General features: G+C 54.0%; 1 protein-coding gene across 2 annotated transcripts; it reads right to left on the minus strand.

Annotated features, from left to right (window-relative positions):
• Window positions 1-204: 204 nt before the first annotated feature.
• On the minus strand, window positions 205-27474 carry SEMA4B (semaphorin 4B; the record flags this gene model as incomplete). 2 transcript variants are annotated; one of them, XM_080691131.1, is made up of 14 exons in its annotated part: window positions 205-935; window positions 1109-1185; window positions 4549-4715; window positions 5426-5541; window positions 5652-5862; window positions 6806-6956; window positions 7078-7259; window positions 8676-8827; window positions 8926-9039; window positions 9331-9442; window positions 9994-10092; window positions 12479-12541; window positions 12662-12825; window positions 27372-27474. In XM_080691131.1, 14 exons carry the CDS (start codon window positions 27472-27474, stop codon window positions 205-207), a joined length of 2442 nt encoding a protein of 813 aa, XP_080547257.1. The 2 variants fall into 2 exon arrangements, with proteins under 2 accessions (XP_080547257.1, XP_080547256.1); XM_080691130.1 differs by having other exon boundaries at window positions 205-939; window positions 1104-1185.

Here is a 27474-nt window from a genome sequence, read left to right on the forward strand (position 1 = left end):
GCCCACCTGGGCAGGCCCCGCTGGGCCCTAAGGTCAGCCCACCTTCGGTGCGGCCGGGCTAGGCTTGCTGGCTGGGAGGAGCTGACTGGCTCCAGGGCTCTAGAGGGCAGGACACCATGGTTGTGTTCCATGAGGAGCAGAGGCCCAGCCGACATGAGTGTTCACAGCCCCCAAGCCGGGGCGGCCTGAGCTGGGAGTCAGCTCTCACACCACAGAGTCTCGGATCTCAGAGCCCAGGCGGACCCGGGGCCGGGGGCACACAGGAGACACCTCCACAAAGCTGTCCTGGATGCTGAGCGGCCTCTTCTCTGACTCGGTGAAGACCCGGGGTCCCGGGGAGCTGTCTGACAGGGCCTGGTAGCCTCGGTGGTCCAGTGATGTGCTAGGAGGGCCGAGGCCGTTGAGTGGTCGGGTCTCAGGAGGCAGCACTACAGGGCGGGTCTTGGGGTGCACGCTGGCGCGCTCCCCCTGCTTCAGGAAGACCTTCATGCCGTCCCGGTTTCGGTAGAGGAAGAATAAAACCAGAAGCACCACGGCGAGCCCAAAGAGCGCGCACATCACCAGGAACTCATTCCAGTAGGACTTGTCTGCGCCCCAGCTCTCCACACCACCCGCTGGCGCGCTCACCCTGGATGTGTTGATGATGGGCACGCTGCCGCCTCCATCCGCCTTCCTGTCCTCCTGCACCTCTGGGCAGTAGCTGGCCACGAGCTGCTGGAAGCCCTCCTCTAGTGACCAGCACTGGAACACCCCCAGCCCCTGCTGGCTGCCCACCAGCAGGAGGTCCCCAGAGGGCAACACACGGCAGGAGGCCGAGGCATTGACTTCGACCCCGTTGTGCAGCCAGAGCCGGGTGGCCAGGTTGGAGAGGAGTGGGCAGGCCAAGGTGTTCACCGTGTTGGGCTGGAACTGGACTTGCTCACACAGCTTCTTGCCTGTGGGCAGAAGAGGCCCGGGGTGGAGGGGCTGGTGTGCAAAGCAGCTCCAGGCTTGCCCCGCTCCTCCCACCTGTGCCCCTGGTGCCATGATGGGCAACTCTGGGAACTCCTGGGACTGGCAAAGGCCTGGGACCCCTGCCTCGCTCCTCCAGCCCAAGGGTGCACCTTACCTGCAGCCCGAGGACTGGCTGAGGAAATGTTGCAGAGCTCCTTGGCATTGGCCCCCTCGATGTCCTGGATCCACGGCCTGAGGACCAGAGTCTGAGTTAGCCAGGAAGCCCCACAAAGCCATGTTCCTTTGTCCCTCAGTGCAGACCTGAGCCCAGACAAGAGACCTGGTGCTCAGGGAACACCAAGCCCAGAGCAAGGGAGAGGAGCCTTCTGCAAGCTGACTCCCCAGCCCCACAGGGATTGAGTGAGCATTTCCTGTCTGCACTTTATTATGAATAAAACTGACATACTCTTTCCTTTAATTACAAAGGCAGAATGTTCTCTCAGAAAAAAAGTCTGGAAAGACAGCTGGGTCTGTATGTAACTATCTGAGTAATAGACATGCATTGATTTACATCATAATAATTTTAAAAAGGCAATTCTTGATTCACCGAATCCAGTACAGCTACATCTGCGTACTCAAGAACAGTGAGTCAAATTGCGGGCCACAGAGGAGAAATCCCAGTACTGTACTCCCTGGGACTTGAACCAGTGGGGGAGGGGCGGTGGCAAAGATATCACACCATAGGAGAACGTGCAACCTGGCACCCCCCACAGTCTAAAGCAGCCTCTATTGACTCTCTGGGTCAGAGACTCTGTGATACAACCCAGTAAAGGAGTAGTGGGGTCTGAGATACTACTGACTCGAGATCCAGAACACCTTAATGAAGTCATAGTGACCCAAGGGAAGAACCCAGAGAGGGCACAAACTTCCGAAATCATGGGAAAGAGGAATAATACTGGAGCAATGAATGCCCACAACCCCACAACATCAGAATCCGATAAAACAGAAAATCAGAGACTTCTAGAAGATCAAATCAGGGAAATAACTGTAGAAATAAGAGGTGCTTCGAAAAGAACTCAGAGCCAAAAAGAGATAAAGGATGCAATTAATGAAGTAAAGGCCTCAGTTCAAAGCACAAACAACCGATTAGACCATATGGAGAACAGAATCTCACTCTTAGAAGATGATCATTCCAAAAATGAACGCATAGTTTCTAATCTAGGAAAAAATATCCGACAGCAGGAATCTGATATTGAAGAAATATGGGCCCATTTTAAGAGAGCTAACCTAAGAATAATTGGAATAGAGGAGGGAAAAGAAAGTGAAACCAAAGGGATCAACAATCTCTTCAAGGAAGTAATAGCAGAAAATTTTCCAAACATAGAGCAAGAGGTTGATACACAGGTCCGGGAAACTTATAGAACTCCCTTTAGACAGGATCGGAGAAGAGGATCCCCACGCCACATAATTGTCAAAATGACCAATGCGGAAGCCAAGCAGAGAATCTTAAAGGCAACAAAAACAAAGGGCCAAGTGACATTCAGAGGCAAACCAATTAGAATCACTCCAGACTTCCCAAACCAAGTCATGAGAGCCAGAAGGGCTTGGAGTAACATATTCCAAACTCTGAAAGAAAACAACTTCCAGCCAAAAATTTCCTATCCAGCAAAACTTTCTACCAAATTAGATGGAAAAATAAGAAGCTTCCATGACAAACAGAAACTGAAGGAATTTATGTCTTCAAAACCAGCACTAGAGAAAATACTCAAAGAGATTAACTACAAAGAAGAACTAGGTAACACACACAAGAACCAGAGAAACAAGAGTTTCCATCCAACAGTCAACTAAGATTGGTTATCTGTGGAGATTCATTACTTATGTTAGTCTTTTACCTATCTCTAAATGGTATTGTTTGCCTTTATTGTTGTTAATTTTTAGGATTTCTAGTTGGAATATTAATATACCTTCAGATATAGCATTTGGAAATATTTTATCCCATTCTATTAGTAACTGTTAACTCTGTTTACATTGTCTTTGGATATACAATATATTTTTTTATTTTTTAGGGAGTTTGTATACTCTTCTGTTGCCTGTGCCATTGAAATCATATCCAAGAAATCACTGCCAATTTCAGTGTTGTGAGGTTTTATGACCCAGATTTTCTCCTAAAAGTTTATAGTCTTAAGATTTATATTTAGGTCTTTTATCTATTTTGAGTTAATATTTGTTTATGGGATTAGGTAAGGGTCCAACTTTATTCTTTTCCATGTAATTATTATGTTTCAACAATATTTAGTTAAAAGATTATTATTTCCACCACCAAATGTTCGTGGAAACCTTGTCAAAAATAACTTGACAATATAGGGAAGAATTTAGCTCTAGGCTTTTATTTAACTCCAATGGTTTATATATCTGCCTTTAGAATAGTAGTACACTGTTTCAATTATTGTAGCTTTATATGGTTTGAAATCAGAAAATATATATCTTCTAGCTTTGTTCTTTTTCAAGATCGTTTTGGGTATCTAGAGTCCATATTCCATATTAGGATAGATTTTTTTTCTGAAAAATAAATATATAAATATATGATAGTTTCACCTAAAAAAAATAGAAAAAAAATATTCTCTGGTAAGAAAGAAAGTAAAAAGAAATATTGAAATGTTATCTTTAAGTCATCAAAAGCTTGGTATCAGACAAATGAAACTGTTATGTGAGATTATCATTTTTAATTTTGGATAAATTGCTATAATACTAGATGTCAACCACTAAGCCAAGCATGGGAGGGAGGGATGGGGAGATAATGGGGTGGGGATCGGGTGGGGGCTGACTGGGCGTTGTGTGCATGTATGTCTACAAAAGTTTGTATCCCACTATGATGTATGAATACAGTGCACCAATTTAAAAAAAAAAAAGGCAATTCTTGATGTACTCAGTAAATGGAAAACTACACTACAAAGAATTTAAAACTCCAAAAATCCCAATGTAACCTGCCTTCCAGAGATCACAACAGCATTTTGTATGATCCTTCCAGATGTATCTGCGTAAGTGCCCCTTTAGGTTTTGCAATACAAAAACGGGTACTGTGGTACTGGGGGTGGAACCCAGGGGCATTCTACCTCCGAGCTATACCCCCTGCCCTATTTTTTTTATACTTTATTTTGAAACAGGGTCTCACTGAGTTGCGAAGGGCCTCACTAAGTAGCCGAGACTGTACGCAAACCCCGATCCTCCAGTCTCAGCCTCTCAAATGCTGAGATTACAAGCATGCACCACCTCGCCCAGCCCAGACATGTTATTCTGGACCACTTTTTGAAGGTTTAAGAGAATGTTCTGTGGCCTTACTGTCCCTAAAGCATGTTTGCCTGCCAATCACACTTTCCTGCAAGGCTTTTCCTGGCTGTGATGTACCATGCGCTACCACGGCGCCAGCCCCACTTTCCAGACAGGTAAGACCGGCGCTGACTGGCTAAACTCCGTCACTTTTGGAGGAAGTAGGCAGCTCATGAATCATGCTGCTGAGATGGGGGACGACCATGTGAGGATCCTAGCGAGGCCTACAGAAGGATTCTGAGGCCAGATGTACAGGGATTGGCAGGTGGGAGGCCGTGGGGGGCTCACCTGGAGTCCAGTTCAGGCCTGTAGAGGCTGATGTGTCTGCAGCTGGAGCCACTCCAAGCACAGTAGGGGTCCCGAGCAAGGAGGCAGTCTCCACAGCTCCGGTACAGGCTGCAGTTGGCCACAGGCACCTGGACTACACCCGAGTGGGAAGCAGCATACAGCAGCCCCTGCAAGACGCCGGGATGAGAAGCGGCAGGCGGCCCGGCTGCCCCGCTACGCTGGCTCACGTGCCACTCGAGCCACCTCTAAGAGGCCTCTGTCATGTGCCTTGCACCCCACCAGGGGCATTCTACCTCTGAACTATAACCCAGCCCTATTTAATTTCTTAGTTTGAAACAAGATCTTGCAAAGCTGCTGAGGTTGGCCTCAAACCCGTGATCCTCTTGTCTCAGCCTCCCAAGTACTGGGATTACAGCTATGTACCATCCTATCCAGTTTATTTTTTATTTTAAAACAGGGTCTCACAAAGTTTCTGAGGCTGACCACAAACCCGAGACCCTCCTGTCTTAGCCTCCCAGGTGCCAGCTCCAGATTCCTTTTTCTTTTTCTTTTTTGGTGGTACTGGGGATGGAACCCTTCTACCTCTGGGCTACACTCCCAGACCTACTTTTTTTTAATATATTTTTTAATTGCAAACAGGATCTCTTAAGCCAGAGAAGCTGGCTTCAAACCTGCGCAATCCTCCTGTCTCCACCTCCCAAGCACAGGGATTACAAGCGTGCGCCACCATGCCTGGCAAGAACCCTCATTTTCTGATGGCCTGCGTGAGGGGCCTGGATTGTGTAACTTTCCATTTTGCCAGGCAGGGGAGGACAAGCCAGGTGGGGGCTGCCTGGTGGTAACGGGGGGCCCGGGCCCCTCCCTCACCGCGGCTCACCCTCTGGCCGTCCAGGAGCAGGTTCTGCACGGGCTGGCCTGGGGCAAAAACCTGGAGTTCTTCAATAATGTGTAGGCCGGAGCCCACGTCCACCGCCTTGTGCAGCCGGCCGTCACCTGGAGAGCAGAGGACTCAGTCCCCAGCTGGAGGCTGCCACCCATGTTACGGTGGATGGCCACCCACCAGCCCTGCCCAGTCCCCCGGCCTGCAGGCTGCAGTCTCTCACCTGTGCCCAGGAAGAGGACATCGTAGGTGCGGTGCAGGCCGGGGACCCGGTGCACAGCCACACGCTGGTAGCGGGCTTGTGGCTGCAGCAGCAGCAGGCGGCTGCGGACCTGCCCGTCCATCAGGAAGTGGTCCTTGAGGAAGTTCAGCACCCGGTCTGGGAGCTGCAGGGACGAGTAGATCTTCCGTTCTCGGGCACTGTTGGTGATGCACTGAAGGAGAGGGCCAGCCATGAGCCAGCAGTGAGATGGGCAGCTGCAGTTCCCCCCAGACACTAGCAGCATCTGCCGGGGCCATGGCACACTGCCTGCCCTTCTGCGGAGTGCCAGGGTACCAGTCTGAAGGCCCCAAGGAATGCCCAGTGGGGGAAACCAGGGCTCTGTGGGTTCCTTGCTGGCCCATTCACACGGCAGCCTTTAAACAGAACCGCTCTTCTGCCTGCTCGCATCCTTTCACTGGAGCGCCGCGGAGCGCTCGATGAGCAGTGTCCTGTCCTGCCTGTACTTGCTGCTGCAGGGCTTCTGTTTACACTCTAGGGAGCCTCAACCGATAGGCCTCGGCCACAGTGGGCTCCCTGTGGTTTCCTTCCCCCTTTCAATTTTTTTTTCTTTTTTTTGTGGTACTGGGAATGGAACCCAGGGGCATTTGTATCTCTGAGCTATACCCCAGACCTATTTTTTAGTATTTTTATTTATTTATTTATTTTTAATTTTTTTTTGCAGGTCTGGGGATGGAACCCAGGGGCATTCAACCGCCAAGCCACACCCCCTGCCCTATTTTTTATTCTTTATTTTGAAACAGGGTCTCACTAGGTTTAGGAGGGCCTTACTAAGTAGCTGAGGCTGTCCATGAACCCCGATCCTCCTGTCTCAGCCTCCCAAATGCTGGGATTACAAGTGTGCGCCGCCACGCCTGGCTCCAATTTTATTTCTTATTTAAAAACAGGGTCTCACCAGGTTGCTGAGAGCCTCACTAAATGGCTGAGGCTGTCCTCAAACCTGTGATACTCCTGTCTCAGCCTCCTACATATTAGGGTTATAAGCATGCATCACCACACCCAGTGGGTCCCCATTTTAAAGATGAGAAGACAGATGCAGAGCTATATGTGACCTGGCCGCGTCAGTGGGCTGGGACCCACCTCTTCCCCGTACTCACCGCTCCAGGCCGGGGCGTGGGCACTGGGTGCGTCACAGTGTACCACTGCTGGGTCTCTCGGTTCACCTCCTTGTAGAGGCCACTGAAAGCCTTCTGCACATCCTTCATGGAGAAGACACAGATGGCGGAGCCCTCTGTGGTTCCCCCATGCCTACAAAACAGACAACCAGATTAACACCGGAGCTCTAGGGGCTGGAGACAAGGTCGGCTCTCGGGCGCAGCACTGGCCACCCTTTTCCTTCCCATCCCCAGTTGGGTCCCGGGGTCCCTACCACTGGGAGGTGAAGACCCCGTAGAAAAGCGTGTCTCGCCAGTCCTGGGGGCTGGGGCTCAGCGTGAAGACATCCTGCAGCACGTTGAACGGGAAGCCGTCGCCAGGCCGGGAGCACAGCAGCTGGGCCTTGAGGAAGGACGTCCAGCGCTGCTGCAGCACCCGCTCTCCACCCTCGTCCGCCTGGAAGAGGGAGGCACGGAACAGCTCAGGCACAGGCGGGGCCCCAGGGAAGGCATGGCGCCCCACTGCCCCTTCCCCAGGGTTGGCCGAGACAGACCATGAATTGAAGACTCTGAAAGCCAGGACAATATTCTAGCTAAATCCAAGAAAACCCGGAGGCTGGCATGAGGTACAATCCTTACTATGGGCTACGAATACACAAGGACCAGCCTGAGCTCTAAACAGGTAAAGGGCTGGGATGCAGCTCTGAGGTAGAGCGCTTGGCCAGCATCATTAGCCATCTGGCTGTGTGCCTGCAGTCCTGGCTACTCAGAAGGCAGAGGAAAGAGGATTGCTATAGCCTAGGGGTTCGTAGCCAACTTGGGAGACATAGCTAGACCCTGTGTCTTTCTCTATCAGTCCATCAAAAAAGCTGGGCATGGTGGCGCATGCCTGTGATCCCAGTTCTTGGGAGGCTGAGACAGGAGAATCAGATTTTGAAGCCAGCCTCAGCAACTTGGTGAGGCCTAAACTTAGCAAAATGCTGTTTCCAAATAAAAAAAAAATAGGGCTGTAGCTCAGAGGTAGGACTCCGATAGGTTCAATCCCCAATCTCTCTCTCTCTCTCTCTCTCTCTCTCTCTCTCTCTCTCTCTCTCTCTCTCTCTCTCTCTCACACACACACACACACACACACACACACAATCAATAAGATAGGGAAAGGTGGCCATGACTGACTACTGGACTAACAAGGATGCCAAAGCACCCTGATATAGCAGGATTCGTATTTCGTATTTGTAAGGAAGCTAATGTCATAAGTACATGTAGTTTAAAAAGGCCAGTAAGTCAGGTGTAGTGGCACATGCCTATAATCCCAGTACTTGGGAGGCTGAGACAGAGGATGACAGGTTTGAAACCAGCCTCAGCAACTTAGCGAGACCCTGTTTCAAAAAAAAAAAAAAAAAAAATTATAAAAAGCCGGGCATGGTGGCACACGCTTGTAATCTCCGCACTTGGGAGGCTGAGACAGGGAGACAGGAGGATTGCGCAGGTTCGAAGCCAGCCTCAGCTGGCTTAAGAGACCCTGTTTTCAAATAAAATATAAAATAGGTCTGGGAGTATAGCCCGGAGGTAGAAGGCCCCTGGGTTCCATCCCCAGTACCACCCCCCCCCCAAAAAAAAGGCCAGGGGGCTATGGATGTAGCTCAGAGGTAGAAAGCCCCTGGATTTAATCCCTAGTATCAAAACAATTATGATAATAATGATCATTAAGGAAAGACAGGGCCTGGGATATAGCTCAGTGGTACAGCGCTTGCCTAGCATGTGTGAGGGGCCAGGTTCCATCCCTAGCACCACTGAAACAAAGGCGCAGATGGGGGTTCCTGCCGGTAGGGAGCCGCGGGGCTCAGCTGGCCACCCCATGGCCCAAATAGCTCACCTTGCAGATGCGTGCCACGCGGGACACAATGGTGTTCTCAAAGAACTCGAACTCCTGCCCGGTCTCGCTGAAGAAGAAGTAGATCTTATCATCATCGCCCTGCACACTGCCCAGGCTCTCGGGAATGTAGGCAGAGGCCACAAAGGCAGGGTCTGTGGGGGCCAGAGGGTACAGAGTCAGCCCAGGAACCCTGGAGACGGGCCCAGCCAGGAGAATGTCCCGTCCCAGCGCCCGCGCGGGGGAACTTCACCCTGCAGCCAGTTGAGGGAGCTCTCGGTCTTGGTCGGGCGCAGGCTTTGGCTCCGGGAAATGGCCGGGTCGTTACCCTGGAAGCTGCTGACTGTGCCAGTGTAGAGCTCGCCATCTGCCAAGAAAACATTCCCATGGGAATGGCTTCCTGGACACGGCCTCTTCTCCCTGCTCCGGGCCCTGAGTGACCCTGGCACCATCCATCCTGCCCGCAGTGGGCAGAGCCGGAAGCAGGGGCTGGGAAAAGTCACACCCAAGGGCAGCCGGTGGCCACTGCCCTGGGAATCAACCCAGTGGAGACCTACAACCTCAGGCCTGCGGCCGCCTGCCCAAGCCAAGCCTCTGCTCCATGCACCTGCCACCCCCAGGAGGAGCCTCAGCGAGTCCATCACACCCCGACACTCACCGACCACCAGGGCCGTGGACTTGAAATTGGGGTCAAAGGGACAACGGCCCTTGCCGTCTTCCAGCAGGATGTTCCCCACCTCGTTCCGGGCCAGAGTGAAGTTCTCCACGTTCTGTAGGAGAGCAGGCGGGTGGGATCAGGAGCAGGCCAGGGAACAAAAGACTGCACAGGGGAAAGGAGAGAGGGCGGAGGGGAGGCCAGCCCACTCCCGACCCGGGGCGACAGGCACTGCCTGCCCCAGGTACAGCGTGGAGATGAGGCTCGGAAAGCAACTGAGTTAGGTGCGGACCCAGGCATTCCTGGCTCCAAAGCTGCTGCCCCAGTCCCCAGCCTTGAATGCCACCCTCTGCCTGAGTGTGTGCAGGGCGGGAATGTGAGGGTATGTGCGTGCTGTGCGGGGGGCGCGTGGGTGACACAGGGGACCGAGCAAAGGAGAGAAGCTAGCAAGCAGAGGCATGATGAGTCAGGGTCAGATGGGGTCTTCAGGCCAGGCTGATACATGTACCCCCTGCAGGTGGACCATCATTGGGACTGAGCCAGCTGCTACCCTGAAGCCCCTCAGGCCGGCCCTTCTCCCGGGGCAGGAGCTAGCCAATGGCTCTGAGGGCAGGAGGAGGGAGTTCCTCTTTTGCCTGGACACCCTAGGGCTGGGGCGACACTTACAATGTAGGTGCACAGGGGACTGAAGGCCGCTGTGCCGCAGGTGAACAGGTGGGTGCTGTTCAGTGGCAAGAGGATCTTGATGTAGTTTTGACAGTCGCGCTGGGTGAAAGAGGAGGAGGATGTCAGGCCCTGTGTGCCACCAGGGGGCACCATTGAGTCCTCTCCCCCAGAGCCAGGGCCAGGCCCGGGGACGGGGCCTCTGCTCAGGGACCTGGGGGCAAGGGACACTCATGACTAGGAACAAATCTGGAGCTTCTGGCAGTCAAAGGGACAGAAGACCAGGGCGTGTGTGCTGCACGGGACCTTCAGGCTCAGCAACCTTTGCACCTGGCAAAGTTTCCTTCTGTCTGGCAGCTGGAGGTCATCCTGAAGATGGGGAACCTCACCTTCTTGGGCTGTGTGGACCCCTATGAGGGACCTCAAGAAGCACAAAGAAAACCAACTTCGTCCCACGGATGCTGTGAGGGCGCCACGGCCCAGAGCAGGAGGACACGCCAGGCCCTGGACCCTGAGCCCAGGTGATACCAGCACCACGAGGTGTCTCACACTTCCGACCAGCGACCACTCCCCCAAAACTCCTAAGGTTCTTCCACCTCCTTAGCTCAGTCGGGGGCCCAAGGGCCCAGCCTTGGAATCTTTCAAACCATTTTCCACCAGGAAATCCTGGTGGTTCCATCTTCAGAATGGAAAGTCTGGCCATGCCTCGTCCCTTTATCACTGCCACCCTGGAGCCTGCCACTGTCATCGCCCAGGCCTCACTGGCCTCTCCCCTCTGTTTTAGCATCTTGGAGGACATTATCCCAGGGACACAGGGCAACTGGGCGCAGTGGTACACGCCTGCAATCCTAGGCCTCAGGTGGCTGGGACAGGAGGATTGCAGGTTCAAGGCCAGCCTTAGCAACTTACAGAGACCTTCATAGAAAGACCTTTCTTTAAAATAAAATTAATACTTGGGACGCTAAGATAGAAAGATCGCAAGTTCAAGGCCAGCCTTGCAAATACAGTGAAACTCGGCTGGGCGTGGCGGCACGTGCTTGTAATCCCCGTGCTTGGGAGGCGGAGACAGGAGGATCGTGCTGGTTCGAAAAGCCTCTGGGTTCCACCCCCAGTACCAAAAAAACAACAACAAAAAAAGTAGGACTAGGGGTATAGCTTGGTGTCCAGTACTTAGTGAGGCTCAGAGGTAGAATGCCCTGGGTTCCATCCTCAGTAACGAAAAAAAATAAAATAAAATAAAATAAAAAAGATTTAAAAATCAGGCTGGGGATGTAGCTTGGAGGTAGAATACCCCTGGGTTCCATCCCCAGCACCACCAAATAAATAAATAAATAATAGGGCTGGGAGTAGATCAGAGGTAAAAATACCTCTGGTTTTAATCTCTAGCACCAAAACCAAACAAAATTTCACAGATTTACCTCTGCTTACCTCTCTACTGGTTTCTGAAATATTTCACCCAGAATAAAATCCAAGGCCCTGTTCCTTTCCATAAGCCACGCGGGCACTCTCTCGCCTCTGAAATCTTGCCTCAAATGCCACTTTTTAAGTGAAATATAACCTGACCACATTTTTGTGTGTGTGTGGGTCTGGGGAAACCCAGGGGCATTTGACCTCTGAGTTACAGGCCCTGCCCTATTTTTTTTTTTTATTCTTTATTTTGAAACAGGGTCTCACTGAGTTGCGGAGGACCTCACTAAGTAGCTGAGGCTGTCCGTGAACCGTGATCCTCCGGTCTCAGCCTCCTGAATGCTGGGATTACAAGCGTGCGCCACCACGTCCAGCTTTGGCCACCTTTTAAACTGACTGATTTTCCACCATTTTTTCCCTCATAATTTTATCTCCAGTGCCTAAAAAACACGGACATAATAAGTGCTTAAAACAGGCTGGGGCGCAGCTCACTGTTAGCACTTAATTAGCATGAGTGAGGCCCTGGGTTCCTACCAGCACCACATTTTTTTTTTAAAAAGGAACAAGTGCTTAATAAACACTTACTAAATAAAGGTATGATTGCATGAGGGCCAGCCGGGACTCGAACCTGACTCAGGACCCCGAGTCTGGTGCTCCGTCACTTCCGCCAGGGCCTCTTACTACGTTCAAGATGGGTAAAGCCTCTGGGGACGGCGGGGAGCCCCTCAGGAGAGCCCCGAATGGGCCCAGACCCCACCCAATGGCTTAAGCAAAACTCCCCAGGAAGGAATCCGGCCAGCTCGCTGGCTCAGGGCCATCTGTGGAGGGCACGGCTCTCACCCTCTGCGAGCCAGAGGCTGTCTGCGGCGCCTTACGCCTGTGAGCTGAGTTCTCAGAGAGATGGACGTCATCTCCAAGGTCACAGAGACAGTAAGTGCAGGGCTGAGGCTCAAACCAAGGGTGACCATCTCAGACGCCCTTTCCACTGCTCCTGGGTAGTCTGCCCACCTCCTGCCTCTCCACTGGGCCTGGCTCCATCCCCTCCAGCCCTCCCTCCCCCAGTGGCCTCATCCCAGCTCACCTTGGGATCTTTGCCCTTGAAGCTGCACTGCTGTTTCCTCTCGGCATCCGCGCTCCATGGTAGCTGGGGGGGTACAGGGGCAACAGAGGCGTCGCTGAGCCCACCTGCTCTTTTGCCTGCACCGTCCTGGGGCCCAGGAGCTCAGGCATCACTCCCATTCTCCCTCGGCCCTGGACCACTCACCTCCTGGTACTCCCCCCCCGGCAGGAAGCTGAGGCTGCTGTTGAGTGCGAAGAGGGCCTCCCGGGCACCAACGTACAGAGTCTGTCCATCCTCGCTCAGCAGAAGGGCTGTGTAGTTGGAGATGTTTTCAACTTCAAATTTGAGGATTGGCCGCTTTTCAGAGCCTGGGGAGAGGAAGATGGACATGACCTGGGGCTCACTTTTCCAAGAGAAACCTCTGACACCCTTCAGGCCCATTTAATCAAAGGCGGGTCAGCACAGCCAGGGTGGTGGGTGGCCAGGGGCTGGGGTGGGGCCAGGTTTAAGTGGGAAGCAGTACTCCTGGACTCTCAGACACTGTACAAGAAACACACACACAAAGGTGCAAGTAATGAATTACGGCAACATTCACACGAATGAAAACTGGAAATGACCTGAGTCCAACAGAAGAGGACCGGGTGAAAAGTGATCCCAACATTCCACTCGGTGGGACACTACACAACTGGGAAAGACGATGCTGTGTTAGAAACCCAGGAAAAATAAGCAAACACGGCTGTACAAGGAAGACATGGTCAGTATATGAAGCAAACTAAAACAGAAAGTCATGGGTTTTGAATACGTAGGAGAAGCCGTAGGAGAAGCCAGGCGTGGTGGCGCATGCTTGTAATCCCAGTACTTGGGAGGCTGAAATAGGAGGAATGCAGGTTCAAGGCCAGTCTCAGCAACTTAGTAAGGCCATCTGCAGCTTAGGAAGACCCTGTTTCTAAATAAAGGAATAAAATAGGCTTGGGGATATAGCTCAGAAGTAGAATGCCCCTGAATCCCATCCCCAGTACCACACACACACACACACACACACACACACACACGCACAGGAATACATGGTAGGATATAAGAAAAGAAACACTAACACTCTTAACACTCGCCTTTGAGTGGCTTTATTTATTTATTTATTTTATTTTTTAATTTTTTTGGTGGTACTGGGGGTGGAACCCAGAGGCTTTCCTACCTCCGGGCTATACTCCCAGATCTCTTTTATACTTTATTTGGAAACAGGGTCTCACTAAGTTGCTGAGGCTGGTTTCAAGCCTGTGCGATCGTCCTGTCTCAGCCTCCCAAGCACTGGGATTGCAAGACTGCGCCACCACGCCCGGCTTCTTTGAGTGGCTTTCCGCCCAAAGAGAAGGAAATGTAAATCCAGCCTATCCTGCCTCTCTGAGTACAATCCACCTGGACAGAATGAGAACATGGGGCCCTGGCCTTTCACTTTTGAGCAACAGGCACTTGTAAGAGGCTTACGCTATTAAACGGCTCTGAATGTTGTCAACCTCGACCTCAGCAGCGTGAGTACAACAGACAGACTTCATGACGTGGTGGCATGATGGTGGAGAGGTGTCATTAGAAAAAGTGTAGGCTATTGTGTTCCGAGCAGAGGGAAGAGGCTCACAAGATGTTGTCATTGGCTAATAGAATAAGAAATAGAGCTTCAGAGCCCAGCATGTAAGCACAGGCTTGTAATTCTAGGTACTTAGGATCAGGAGGATTTCAAATTTGAAGCCAGTCTGGGCAACTTAGTGAGACACTGTCTCAAAACAGAAAAAAGAAAAAAAGGCCTGTGCGTACAGCTCAGTGGTAAAACACTTGCCTAGTATGCTCAAGGTCCTAGGTTTCATCCCCAGTACTGAAAAAAGTAACAAGAAAAAACAAAGCCAGGCGTGCAGGTAACACCTGTAACCCCAGTACTTAGTAAGCTGAGACAAGAGGATCACAGATTCGAAGCCAGACTCAGCAACTTAGTGAGGCCCTATTTCACATTAAAAAATAAAATAGGAGCCTGGTGTGGTGGCGCACGCTTGTAATCCCCACGCTTGGGAGGCGGAGACAGGAGGATCGCGCTGGTTCGAAGCCAGCCTCGCTGGCTTAAAAGACCCTGTTTCCGAATAAAAAATATAAAATAGGTCTGGGAGTGTAGCCCGGAGGGAGAAGGGCTTCCAGGAACCCCAGTACCACCAAAAATAAATAAATAAAATAAAATAAAATAGGGCTGGGCGTGGTGGCGCACGCTTGTGATCCCAGCATTTGGAGGCTGAGACCAGAGGACTGTGGTTCGCAGACAGCTTCAGCTACTTAGTGAGCCCCTCCACAACTCAGTGAGACCCTGTTTCAAAATGAAGAATAAAAAACAGGGCAGGGGGTGTAGCTCAGAGGTCAAATGCCCCTGGGTTCCATCTCCAGACCTGCAAAAAAAAAAAAAAAGGACTGAGGTTGCACCTCTGAGGTAGATGCCCCTGAATTCAACCAGCAATACCACCCCCCCAAAAAGGGAGAGAAAAACAGTGACATAAGCATTATAAGCATTTACAGAACCAGAACACTAAATAATTAAAAGTTGCCACTTTTGGCAAGCTCTGGTGGCACATGCCTGTAATCTCAGTACTTGGGAGGCTGAGAGAGGAGGACCACAGGTTTGAGGACAGCCTAGCAAGGTAGCATAACACTTAGCAACATAACAAGACCCTGTTTCAAACACAAAAAGTAAAAAAGGCTGGGGGTGTAACTTGGGGGCAGAATGCCCCCAATACTCTAGAAAATGAAGGATATTAAGTGGAGAGGGGCTCCGAGAGCTTGTGCATGCATGTCATGTCAACGTGATTTACAGTATGATGTGAGACTATAATACACCAATAAAAGCAGCTTCTAAAAAAAGGGGCCAAAGCCGGGCGTGGTGGCGCACGCTTGTCATCCCAGCATTCGGGAGGCTGAGACCAGAGGATCGCGGACAGCCTCAGCTACTTAGTGAGGCCTCTGCAACTCAGTGAGACCCTGTTTCAAAATAAAGAATGAAAAATTGGGCAGGGGGTGTAGCTCGGAAGCCGAGTGCCCCTGGGTTCCATCCCCAGACCTGCAAAAAAAAAAAAAGAGAGAGAGAGAAGAAAGTAAACACCTGCTGATCCGCCAGGGTACTGTTTATGCTTTGAGTAACTAATAGTTTGGAAATAAATTATTTAAAAAATTCTAAGCAGCTGATGAGAACAGGAAAACAAGCAGAAAGCACCCCCCACACCACGGGCGTGGCCTCACTGCCCAGTGGCTTGTGACCGCGCAAACAAATGCAGCCTCGTGAAGCCGAGGAAGCGGAGCGGGCAGCGCGCCGATGGAGCATGAGGATGACTTCACGTGTGTTTGTGTGTTGAGTGCTTTTACGTACCCTCAGCCTCATTCCACAAAGGGCAAGAACCATTAAGAAAAGAGAGTAGTGAAATATAGTCATTAAAGTCAGGAGCAGAGGAAAAACACAAGCTGAAGACAGCTAAACCAGAAAGGAGTCACGGGAGCAGGTCACAAGGTCTTCACATAGCTACTAGAGATCGACTACGCAGTGAACACTGAGTCTTCTGGTGGCCAAAGGAAAAAGGGAAATGAAGTTACTCTGTCCTCACTGTTAGTTTAAAAAGAAGAATACAAACCAACCTTTTCTGGAAAGTTTAATTCTCAACCACCCAGCAGCTAATGCTGGAGGAAGTGCTCGGGAGGGGCTTCCCAGGAAGCCTGTGGGGATCTGGGATTGATGCACGTGGACAGTCAACAGCAGGCCTACCTCCCTCTCTGCAGGATGTCTCCCAGACAGGGAACAGGGCAGTACTAGAGTTGGGGGACGTGTGTTTCTGAAGCTGGGGTCTCATACTAGGCCCAGGGCTACACTGAGAATTCCTGGGGAAAGTCCTGCCTGAGGTCCAGAGCCAAGCTCGGCTACTAAAACCATAGAGGGCGGCTGTGGTCTCAAGAGGACCTCTCTTTGAACTAGCAAGAGCCTCTGTGTCAACTACCAAGTCCACAACCACAACAGGCCAGAGGACTGCCGCCTCAGATTCCCCTCACCACCTCTACAGTCTGGGAGGCCCAAGCAAAGTTCCCAGCCTGAGACCCAAGCCTCCTAGACCAGAAACTTGCCAGCACACCAGGGGCTGGTCACGCCGCTCAGGCTCCACACCACAAACGTCTGCGTACACTGGCATGAGCATACTGGTCCTCCTGGGTTCTGCCTGGGAAGAACGCCATGTAAGGAGGCCCCGCACCTCGGCCACCGCGGGTCTCCAGCAGCCCGAATGCGCTGCTGACTGCACCCCACCACCACCACGCGAGGCAGGTACTGCTGCTCCTCCCAGCTCACGAATGAGGCCCTCAGAGTTCAGAGAGTTTAAGCCACTGGCCTCCCAGCAAAAGAGGGGCTGGAGTAGAAAGAAGGCCGGCCCAGGAGGCCCCGTCCCTACGTCCAGGGTCACAAAACTGTGGATGCAGCAGTCACCTGGAATCCGGGGCTGGCCCGGGGTGCTGCTGATCTGGGACCGCCTGCTGCGGGGAGCGTCATTTCTACACACATATCCCAGGCAGAGGAAGAAATGGAACTCTAGAGAGTCCCGTGAGGAATCAGAGAGATGAAAGCAAATAGCTCTGGGTGCCCTTATCTTTTCATCCCTCCTCCTCCCTGCAGAGAGCCAGGGCGGCTTGCTGTGGGTGCTTATCTCCCGCTGGAGGGGCATTTCCACACGGGTGGGTCTAACTGGGAGCAGGAGGCCACCCTTGGAGCCTGTCCAGATGCAGTCACGCCAAGAGCCAGAGATAAGCCGCAGTCCCGGGGCGCAGCTCAGCCTCTCGTGGGGCCAAGGAGGGTGGCAAGCTGCCCAGGGTCCCACAGACAGTGCGGCCAGGCTGAAGGGGAGCCAGGGACTGGCTGGTCCCTGAGTCAGTCTGGCCCCACCAACATGGCGGGTGCTCAGAGCCCCCACATCTTCTGCAGACATCTTGGAAATCTCTGAACAAAACGACAGCGGATCAGACAGTGGAAGGTGCCTTGGAGAAGAGGCAGGGTTCCCCCACTCCATCCATTCCACCTCGCCCTCTTCCTCTTGCTCTGAGCCCCAGACTTAAAACCATGGTGTAACTGAGCATGGTGGCACACATCTCTAATCTCAGTACTTGGGAGGCTGAAATAGGAGGATTATCAGTTTGAGACCAGCCTTGCAACTTAGTGAGACCCTGTTTCAAAATAAACAATAAAAATAGGTCTGGGGGAAACTGGGCATGGTGGCACACGCTTGTAATCCCCGCGCTTGGGAGGCTGAGACAGGAGGATTGCACAGGTTCAAAGCCAGCCTCAGCTACTTAGTGAGGCTCTCGGCAACTTAGTGAGACCCTGTTTCCAAATAAAATATAAAATAGGTCTGGGAGTATAGCTCGGAGGTAGAAAGCCTCTGGGTTCCACCCCCAGTACCACCAAAAAAAAAAAAAAAAAAAAATAAGACTAGGGGTATAGCTTGGTGTCCAGTAACACACACACACACAAAAAAAAAAAAAAAAAAAGGAAGGAAGGAAGGAAGGAAGGAAGGAAGGAAGGAAGATGTTGAGCATGGTAGTGCATGCTTTTAATCCTAGTACTTGGGAGGCTGAGACAGGAGGATCACAGGTTCACAGCCAGCTTCAGCTATTTAGTGAGGCCCTCTGCAATTAAGCCCCTGGGTTCCACCCCCAGTACCACAAAAAAATAAAATAAAATAGGGCTGGAGGTGTAGCTAAGAGGTAGAACACCTCTGAATTCAATCCTAGTAACAACAACAACAATAACAAAAAACATATATACATATAATAAAAAGGGCTGGGGATGTGGCCTGCAGAGAGATTAAACCCTTTCCTTGGGTTCAAACTCCTACAAAAACAATCAATAAAGCAAACAAACAAACAAAAATTAGAAAGAGAAAAATGGTGTGCTGCCGGCCTTGGCCCTGCTCCGTGGGCTCCGGGGGCCTTACCAGGGCAGGTCTGTGGGGCCGGCTCCCCCATTGGGCATCCGAACAAGACAAGACTGCAAGGGCCGGCAGGAGGCGGGCCCTGGCTCACACCCAGCGCCAGCGCGCAGCCACCTCAGCGCTCATAGCCTCACTTTCCTTATCTGTAAAGTGGGGATAATAACCACTCCACCTCACAGGGCTGTGGTGAGGAGAAGTGAGATGATGTCCGTAATAACAGACATAATGGCCCACGTTTACCAAGCGCTGTACTCACAGCCCTGCGCACGCTCCCCCTGTGCAGGCACGGCGTCTGGCACACGACCAACACTCAGTGTTGATCCACAAACAAAACCCAAAACCCTGCAGGAAAAGCCAGCCTAGCCAGAGCTGCCAGCGGGCAGGGCTACGGGCCTCCCTCCCCATGTGGGCAGAGCCAGCGGGCAACGCCCCCAGGCCCCAACCCGGCCTCACGAGGGTCTCGCAGCCAAATGGGGATGTGCGTATCCCAGGCGCGTGCCGTGGTGCGCCAGCCTGTGTGGGCCGTGTTGGGGGTGGCGTTCCTGCCTGGTCACCTCCAGAGTGACAGTGGCTGTGTCGACAGGTGGGGTCCTGCTGGGCCTCCTGTGTGCGGCTGTGTGTGTGTGTGCCTCTGTCTGCGTGTGTCTGTGTGTCTGTGTTCTGTGTCTACGTGCAGGGAGCCGCAGGGCCTGCCCGAGCTTGTGGACCAGCTGCTGGCGCTCTTTGTGGAGAGGTGCCTGGGCGGGGAGTTTCTGCACCTCGCCCCCTGGGAGCGCTGGTAAACCTCAGGCCAGTCTACCTTTGCGTTGTCTCTGTTGTGGCTCCAGGGCCACGGAGGCGTCTGGGCCAGTGTCTGGAGCTGTGTGTGTTGCTCAGACACCTTTCAAGTCCACCTGCCCGGTGGCCTGTCCAGCACGGACAGCTGGGCCTGCCCGAGGCTGTAGCTGGCTTTCCCAGTCAGGGTGCATGCCCCACTTATCCTGGGCCTAGCCAGTGGGTCCCCAAAACCTGTGCCCTTGCCTGGCAGGCTGCCCTCTAAGAAGCTGGGGTGGGGCTGGCCTCTCCTGGAGACAGCTGGCTGGGTTGGGCACACGGGCCACCTGCAGGGCCCCAGTCCCCAGGGGTGTGGGCTCTCCACAGGAAGTGATGCAGGGGCAACTCAGCCCCCGGCCCCATCCAGCCTCTCCACTTGCCATGACTCAGCCGGAAGCTTGGGGCTCTCCAGGTTGAGTTGACGGGAATAGGGCTCAGCACCATCCCCACCCGGGGCAGTCCGCACCCCAGGCACCTCAGGCCGGCAAGGCAAGGAGCTGTGGCAGCACTGTGACTCAGAGCCCCACCCCCTCCTGCTGGCTGCTGGCACCGCAAGGAGACGCTGACCTGGACCTAGGATCCTGCCCTCCACAGGCCCCAGCAGGATGCGGCCAGCTCCCTGGGGAGCCTCCAGTGGGAAGAGTCCATCCCAGGGATGTCATGCCAAGTCACCAGAACTCCTGGGCCCCCTGTCCTGGCAGGGGCACTGCCGGCGGCAGGCAGCTCAGTCAGGACCACCAGGGCCGACCTTCCTCCCTCCACGCCCCTCAACGCTGGGCAGGAAGCAGCGGGCAGCCACCCCTTCCCCAGGTCAACCTGGCTGTCAGCCGGCCAGTGCAGGGGAAGAGTCCAGACCTGGGGGAAGCTGCTCACACTGCGGGGTGCAGGGCACCCTCTCCCTGGACTGACGCGGTCCAGAGAGCACTTATAGCTGGGCGTGGTGACACGCCTGTAACCCCACTACTTGGGAGGCTGAGACAGGATGCTTGTAGGTGCGAGGACAGCATAGTGAGACTCAGCAACCTAGCAAGACCCTGTTTCAAAACAGGAAATAAAACAGAGTTAGGAGGCCTGACCTGACGGCACACGCTTGTAATCCCAGTACTTGGGAAGCTGATCACAGGGTTGCAGCCAGCCTCAGCTACTTAGTGAGGTCCTCTGCAACTTAGTAAGACGCTGTTTCAAAATAAAGAATAAAGCCAGGCGTGGTGGCACACGCTTGGAACCCCAGTACTTGGGAGGCTGAGACAGGAAGGAGTGCAGGTTCATGGCCGGCCTCAGCTACTTTATGAGGCCCTCCGCAACTTAGTGAGACCCTGTTTAAAAAAAAAAAAAAAAAATATATATATATATATATATATATATATATATATATATATATATATATGGCCAGGGTAATAGCCCAGAGGTAGAACACACCTGGGTTCAATTCCCAGTATTTCCCCCCTACACACACACACACACACACACACACACACGAGAAAGCACTTGTGTTCCTGGGGAGGGCGTGCCCCTGACAGCCTGCTTCCCAGCTGGTCCCAAAGGAGCTGGCCAAAGGCCTGTCAGAACCCCAGGCAGGGCAGGTACGCCCACGGCCTGCCCTCCGCGCTTGCTCCCAGCCCTCCTAGGACCTTGGCCAGTTCCTCTGCCCTCTGCTCTGGGCTGGCTGTGCCAACACCCTGTCGTGAGGCCTCTGCCCTGGGTCTACCTTCCTCCTCAGAGCCGCCTCTTCTTCTGAGGAAACCGAGGCTGTGTGAGGCGTAGATGACCTCGATGCCGTCCTCTGTCTCCTCAGACTCTACCTCTCAGAAGGCAGTCTTTTTCTTCAGTGCCCATTCTAGCAAGTTTGCATGTCCCCAGATCCTCTGGGCAACGCCCTGCCTGCGTTCCTCACTACCCCCGGAGCTGGGCTCGAATGGCCTTCCATCAGCCGCCTGGCTGTGTGTCCCTCTCCTCTCCTGGATCACCTCCTCTTTCTCACAATCCTTCCAGCCTCCATCCCTCAGAGATACTATATTCGAGCACATAGTGGGTGAAGTCACACGATGCTCCTGGGCAGTTGTGAGGCAGGGTTTATCCTCTCCATTTCTTAGGTGAGAGTCACCTGGAGGACAGCCGTGGGGCTGGGATTTGAACTCGTGCTGCCACAGTCTGCATGACTAACCAGCCCTCAGCCTCTCAAGGCTTTGCTCCTGGCATCTGCACTTGGTCCTATCCCCCCTCATCTGGGCGAGTCCCAGGCCACGCACCCTGCCCATCCTTCAACGATATGGATGCTGGTGACGTCTGTATCTCTCCATCCACGGAGGCCCTCCGTGGCCACCTCCTAGTCCCACCAGGTGGCCTGGGAACTGGCATCTGTGCGGCCCTATGTCCTGGGAACCCCACTCTCTTCCTCCCTCACACACACACAAGAGAGATCACCACAGCCTGCCACTGACCACCTCAGGGCTTTCAGAGTCCATTGGCCTCACTAGCCCGCTGCCACGGCCCGTGCCAGGCGGCCACTGTGCTCACCTGGCTCTCTGGGAACTGTCGCCACCCTGTCCTTACCCCCACTGGGGCCCCATCCTCCAAGCTCCCAAATGCTCCTGCCTCCCTGTCCCAACTGAGCAGCACAGAACTGCTACCCAGGGCCGTCTCTCCTCACTAGTCTCTCTCTGCTCAGGCAGTCCCCTCTGCCGGCAAGGTCCTTCCTGGCTTCAACAGACTGGTGTTCTTCCTTGGGAGAATTCTCTCAACTGGGTTTCACTTCCTCCAGAAGGCCTTCCTGCGTCTCCAGCGGGCCAGGACCTTCCCCGGGTACTGCCACTGTCTGTGCACACCTCTCGGCGTGTGCTGGTGACACTGTTTGATGATGCCAATGTGCTTTCTGTGCCTGTCTCTTCCACCAAGCTGAGTACCCTGAGGATCGAGACCACTTCTTAGCCGCATCTGTATCCCACATCTGTAACCCCTGCTCCGGTGAGTTCTGAGAAGTGTCTGTGGACTGAATGAATGAACGAATGACAGAGTCCTCTTATTTGGGGTGCTCTGGTCCAGGGAGGGGCCCCGGATTCAAAGGGATCAGTGTAGAGGTGCTAAAACTTTACAAAGCTCGCAGCAGTGTGTCTGGAAAGGGCTGCGTCCACTGCGTCCCTCTGCAGGTACCACACACTCAGCCCTGCAATCGGAGTCCTCAGATAGAAGTGGGACACGGGAGGCACTGTGGGGAGACAAGAGCAAGCCACAGGGACCAGAACGGTGCTGGGCGGGGAGTCACAGAGCCACGTGTGAAGGGGTCGCCCTCTCAAGGGTGCCTGCTACACCAGAAAGGCAGGGGGCCTGGATTTGCCAGGTCGTCTGAAAAGCCGGAAATCTGTGTTCTTATATATAATTTCCTAAGTTTTAAATAGCAGCCACTAATTAAATTTTCTAAGTCACCTGGAGGCCAAACAGAACACCTCTCCAGCTGGCTCTGGCCCACCACCCTCTAGTCTGCGACACCTGCCCCATCTCCCATGGGCTCCAAGTTGACTGGTGCTGTGATGTCTCCGTCCCTGGCTGTGCCCTCGGAGGCCCTGTCGGGGAGTGACCTCGACAGATTTCTTTACCAGATGGAATCATATGGCTTATCAATTCCTCCAGGGCTGAGCTGGGTCCTTCTGCTGCTTTCGTAGGATTCACTGGAGAAGCAGCGAGCAGCAGGAGCTCCAACAGAAGGCATGTGGTTCCGGGGCAGAAGAGCCCGAGCTGGTCCCTTATCTTTCTAGCCACAACTCTGAGGATGTGAGTTAACGTCTCTGACCTTCAGTGTCCTCTTCTAAATGAGATAAAATGTACCTCTGCATCCAAGAGCGAGAGCATGCCTGGCACAGCGGGTGTTCCGCAGAAGCAGTTTCCCTGTTTCTTCCTGTAGGCGACTGGTCAGAAAGGAGGCAGGAGGCCGGTTAATTGGGAGCGACTAGTCTGGTTAACTGAGGAGTGTGGTGGAATGAGGGCTGTCTGTCTCGTACCTGCACCCCCACAGAAAGCCTGTCACTGCAGACCCTCAGGTCTCTGGAGTCTACGAGGCTAGAAGACCACAGCGGGAGCCACAGTGCAAAGCAGATAGGTCCAGGGAGAAAAGCCCGGTCACAGCCGCGGGAGGCAGAACCTAAGGGCTCCTAAGGGCTGGAGGGCTGGTGCCGCCTGCCACAGGCCCCTGGACAGGGAGAGGAAGAAGTAAAGGCTACACAATTTGAGTCTGGCCTTTTCTCCAGGCCCCTCCCCGCCCTCTGTGTCCCCGACCTGGAGGTACCCCAAAGCCATGCAAGCCGAGGGCTTTCCTGGGCCCTGACAGGCCTTTCCATGCCCACGGAAAGTGACTGATGAAGAGGGCAGAAGAAGGGACCTAGCGAAGGGCAGGGGGAAAGGGGAGTCCAGCCCCAAGCAGAGGAGATTCTTGGGGCAAAGGAGGACTTTGAAAGGGGAGAGGCAGGAGCATTTGAGAAACGGGCTAAATTAAGCAGGACCCCTGGGAATGACCATGAGTCAGCCCTTGGGGGCCAGGGCAGGGTGCTGGCACCCTTGGCACCAAGCAGAAGGCCTGTATACAGCCAGCACTCAGACAGTGTCCACATGGCGCAAAGAGCCTCACAGAGCGATGCCAGCGGGGGTTCCCAGCGGAGCAGAGCAGGAGCTGCCGCCTTTCGCTGGGGATGCACGCAGCACGTGCCAGGCACCTAGCCAAATACTCTACATGCATTATTTTGTGTAATCCTCTCGGAAGTCTGGGAGATGGGTCCTGACATTCTTTCTATCTTGCCAATGCGAGAACAGGCTTGGAGAAAGCGGGGAGCTTGCCCGGGGAGGTGTAGTTAGTGAGGATGGTGAACCAGTTTTCCCAGCCAGGTTATTATTATTTTTTATTTTGGAGGGACTAGAGATTGAATGTCCCATAAACATTCTACCACCAAGCCACACACTCAGCCCTTTTTATTTTTAAACAGGTTCTTGCTAAGTTACTGAGGCTGGTCTTGAATGAGCAATCCTCCTATCTCAGCCTCCTGAATACTAGGATTATAGGCATGTGTTACTACACCGGCTCCAGCCAGGCTCTTAGCATCTAGTTAGAGCTCTGTCGACTGGGCTCTGAGAACCACGCAGAGGCCAGCCTGAGGTCCAGGGCTGAAGACAAAGAAGGGGAACCACTAACCAGCCAGAAGATTAAGCATCGGGGCCTCTTGGGGCAGCCTTGACCCTGAGTGCCAGTGCCAGCTCCAGGGTCGGGGGGCAGGCAGCTGATCCAGACCAAGGTCCCTACTCTCTGCTCAATGGAGTTTTGTTGACAGCAGTTTGCAGGCTTCATAGATTCATTTCCTATCTGGCTTAGACACAGTGCCTAGAACTTTTCAGAGAGGCACACTTAGGGCGCGCGCGGGGGGGGGGATTAATAACTCCCTTTAACTGCCCAAATAAGGGGACCCTGTTGGACGGCGGTGAGCCCTGAGAGCAGGTTAGCTTCACAACCTCCCACAGGGCCAGGCTGGGAGGCACCAGACCCTGAGGTCAGCACTGCTCCTGTGCCTACAGCTCTGGCCCTGGAACTCCACAAGGCAGTCTGCAGTGCAAAAGAACCCAAGTTCCATGCTCTTCTCTGAAGCATTACTGCCACAGGGGCTTCCAGCTGACTCCAGAGTCCCCACTGTCCTGAGTCCTTCCCCTCCTACTGGCCACTGGGTGACCACCAGTGTCCAACTAGGTGAGGGCCCCCAAAATGTGCTAGTTATCAACAATGGTGGTGGGGTTCTCCAAGTGAGACCCCAGAGGCAGAGCAAATTGGACCTTCCATCTTGAGAGATTTTGTTCTAAACCATGGACATAACTCACTGCAATAGCCCAGGCATCCTGGTCCCTGGGGGGTATAATTCTGCGGGAAGGGCAGGTGGCAGGAAGAGGATGTGGTCTCCAGTTCCATCCTCTCTCCCTGGGAGGCTCACAAGGGAAGAGCCTCGGGGCCCTGTGCCAAGCATCCTTTGGTCACCATGGGCCTGCCCAGGATGGGCATGCTGCCGGGAACATCTAACGAGCCCCCAGGGATGAGGCAGGAAACCGCCTCAGGCCATGCTCTAAGGGTGCGCCTGTTGGGTCACCAGGGCATTCCCCTCTGAAACTCCCAGGCAGCCCGAGGGCTGGCATGCAGATGGGGGAGGGGCGCTCCAGGTGGGTGGCAGCTCAGCCAAGTGAGGACCTGTGCTCAGGAGTGTAGGTGGCTGCGGTCCTAGAACCGGAAAAGAGGTCTCTGTGGGCAGACCCACCCCAAGAACACAGCGGAAGATGTCTCTTTCTCCAGGATTTCCAGCTGGAGAACACAGCAGGCCCTCTCTAGCCCTTTGCTGAATACCTTCACACAGTGCAGAAGACGCAGACCCCCTTGCAGCAGCCCTGGCAGGCGCCCTGGGGCCACCTGTCCACGGGGTTGCTGGCATGTGACAGTCCCCAGGACATCCTGGAGATGGTTGCTAGGCTGCGGAAGCTGGCCAGGTCCTGAACTGTGCGGTTAACAACCAAGGAACACCTGCCACTCTCAGAAGTAGGACCCCTCCCAGCCCCCAGATTCTGCCTCCAGTCACCCTGGGAGTGGCCCTAGCCAGTTCCTGCGTTGGACATTAAAGTCCCCGAGTTCAATGAAGACTTTAAGTCCCAACCTTACTGCATGTGACAGGGCCCTGTGAGCCAGACGGCATCCCCTGGACCTAAGTGGAGTCCGTCAGAACATGTGTCCCCACCCCACACCACATTCTCCCAAAGCTGGAGGGTGTGAGGGCCAGAAAGTCTCGACCACAACAGAAGCAGCAAGGCTGCGCCTGGATGGACGCACCTTGTTCATCCTCACCCAAGGGGCTACACAGTCAGAGTAACACCCGGCACCGCCCCAGCCAGGCAGAACAGCCCAGCTCTGTGTGGGATGACGGGAGTGGCCTTTCAGTGCCTAACAAGAATGGTAGCTAGCACCTGTCCAGCGGTTTCTGTACCAAGCCCTGTCCTAAGGACTTTTCAAACAGGGAGAGATGTAATCCTCACAACTCCGGGCTGGCGCTATTATTATCCCCATTTTACAGATGAGGAAATCAAGGCCCAGAGAAGCTAAGGGGCTTGTTCCAGGTCACAGGGCTCCTAAGTGGCTAAAGCCGATTTGAACCCAGGCCATCGCCAATGCTTCAGAGGGTTCAGAGAGAGAGAGTGCCGCCCTGCGTTAAGTGCTGCTTCTACTCTTTCATTTGGTAATAAGATGCTTTTAAGGGTGGGGATGCTGTAGAGAAAAGGAAGTCTGGTACGGTTTTAATCTGTAACCTCTAATTTATACATGCTTTATTCTATTTATACAATGTGACAACCAAGTCAAAGGAGCTGGAGGAACCCTTGTGCCCACATGCTGCATCGAGTTCCATTAAAGTTCCCAGATAGCTTTGCAAGGCACCTCCAACTGCGTTGGTTTGGCAAGTGAGGGGACTGGAAAACAGGGGGCGAGGGGACCTACTGGGCCGGGGACCCAGGTCCCTCGGATTCCAAAGCCCAGGGGCCCCAGGAGGAGCAGGAGAAGCTGCCAGATCAAAGGGAGTAGTAAAAAACGAGGCCGGAGAGGGAGGTGGCCCGACAGGCAGAGGTGAACCGCAGGAAAGAAACGCGACCAACGAGGATGGTGCCCCAGGTCGTTCTAAAACGACTCGCTTCCAGGGCTTGGGGAGGTCGGCGCCCATGGCTGAGGGTCCCTCCGTGTGGGCCAGGCAGGGCTGGAAGAGCGGGGAGGGAGGGCCTGGCGCCGCCAGCTCTGGGCCCTGCAGGGACTTGCTGGGAACACCAGCAGCCAGTGTTTACAGCTCCGGAGCACCAGCCCCCTCCGCCGCTCGCCCGGGTGGGCGGCACCGCGGCCCGCTCTGGCCAGCATCAAAGACAAGTGGAGGAGCCGGGGGCCCGGGCCGAGCAGCAGCGCCCAGGGGATGGGGGCGGCGAGCACCCCACCGAGCCGGAGAGACCCCTGCACGGCCAGGAGGCAAACGGCAGGGAAGGGCGCTGGGGCCCTCGCTCCCGCCCGCCTCCCCGGCGCTGCACGGGGCCGCAGGACCCTCGGCCTCCTTTGTCGCGCCACTCACCCAGCGGCAGGCGGATCCGGGGCCATTGCGCCCGCGTCGGCGGCGGCGGCAGCAGCAGCAGCAGCAGCGGGGCGAGCAGCAGCGGCCGGCTCGCCCGGCCCAT

Source organism: Muscardinus avellanarius, assembly GCF_963383645.1.
Source record: "Muscardinus avellanarius genome assembly, chromosome: 3".
Classification (NCBI taxonomy): Eukaryota; Metazoa; Chordata; class Mammalia; order Rodentia; family Gliridae; genus Muscardinus; species Muscardinus avellanarius.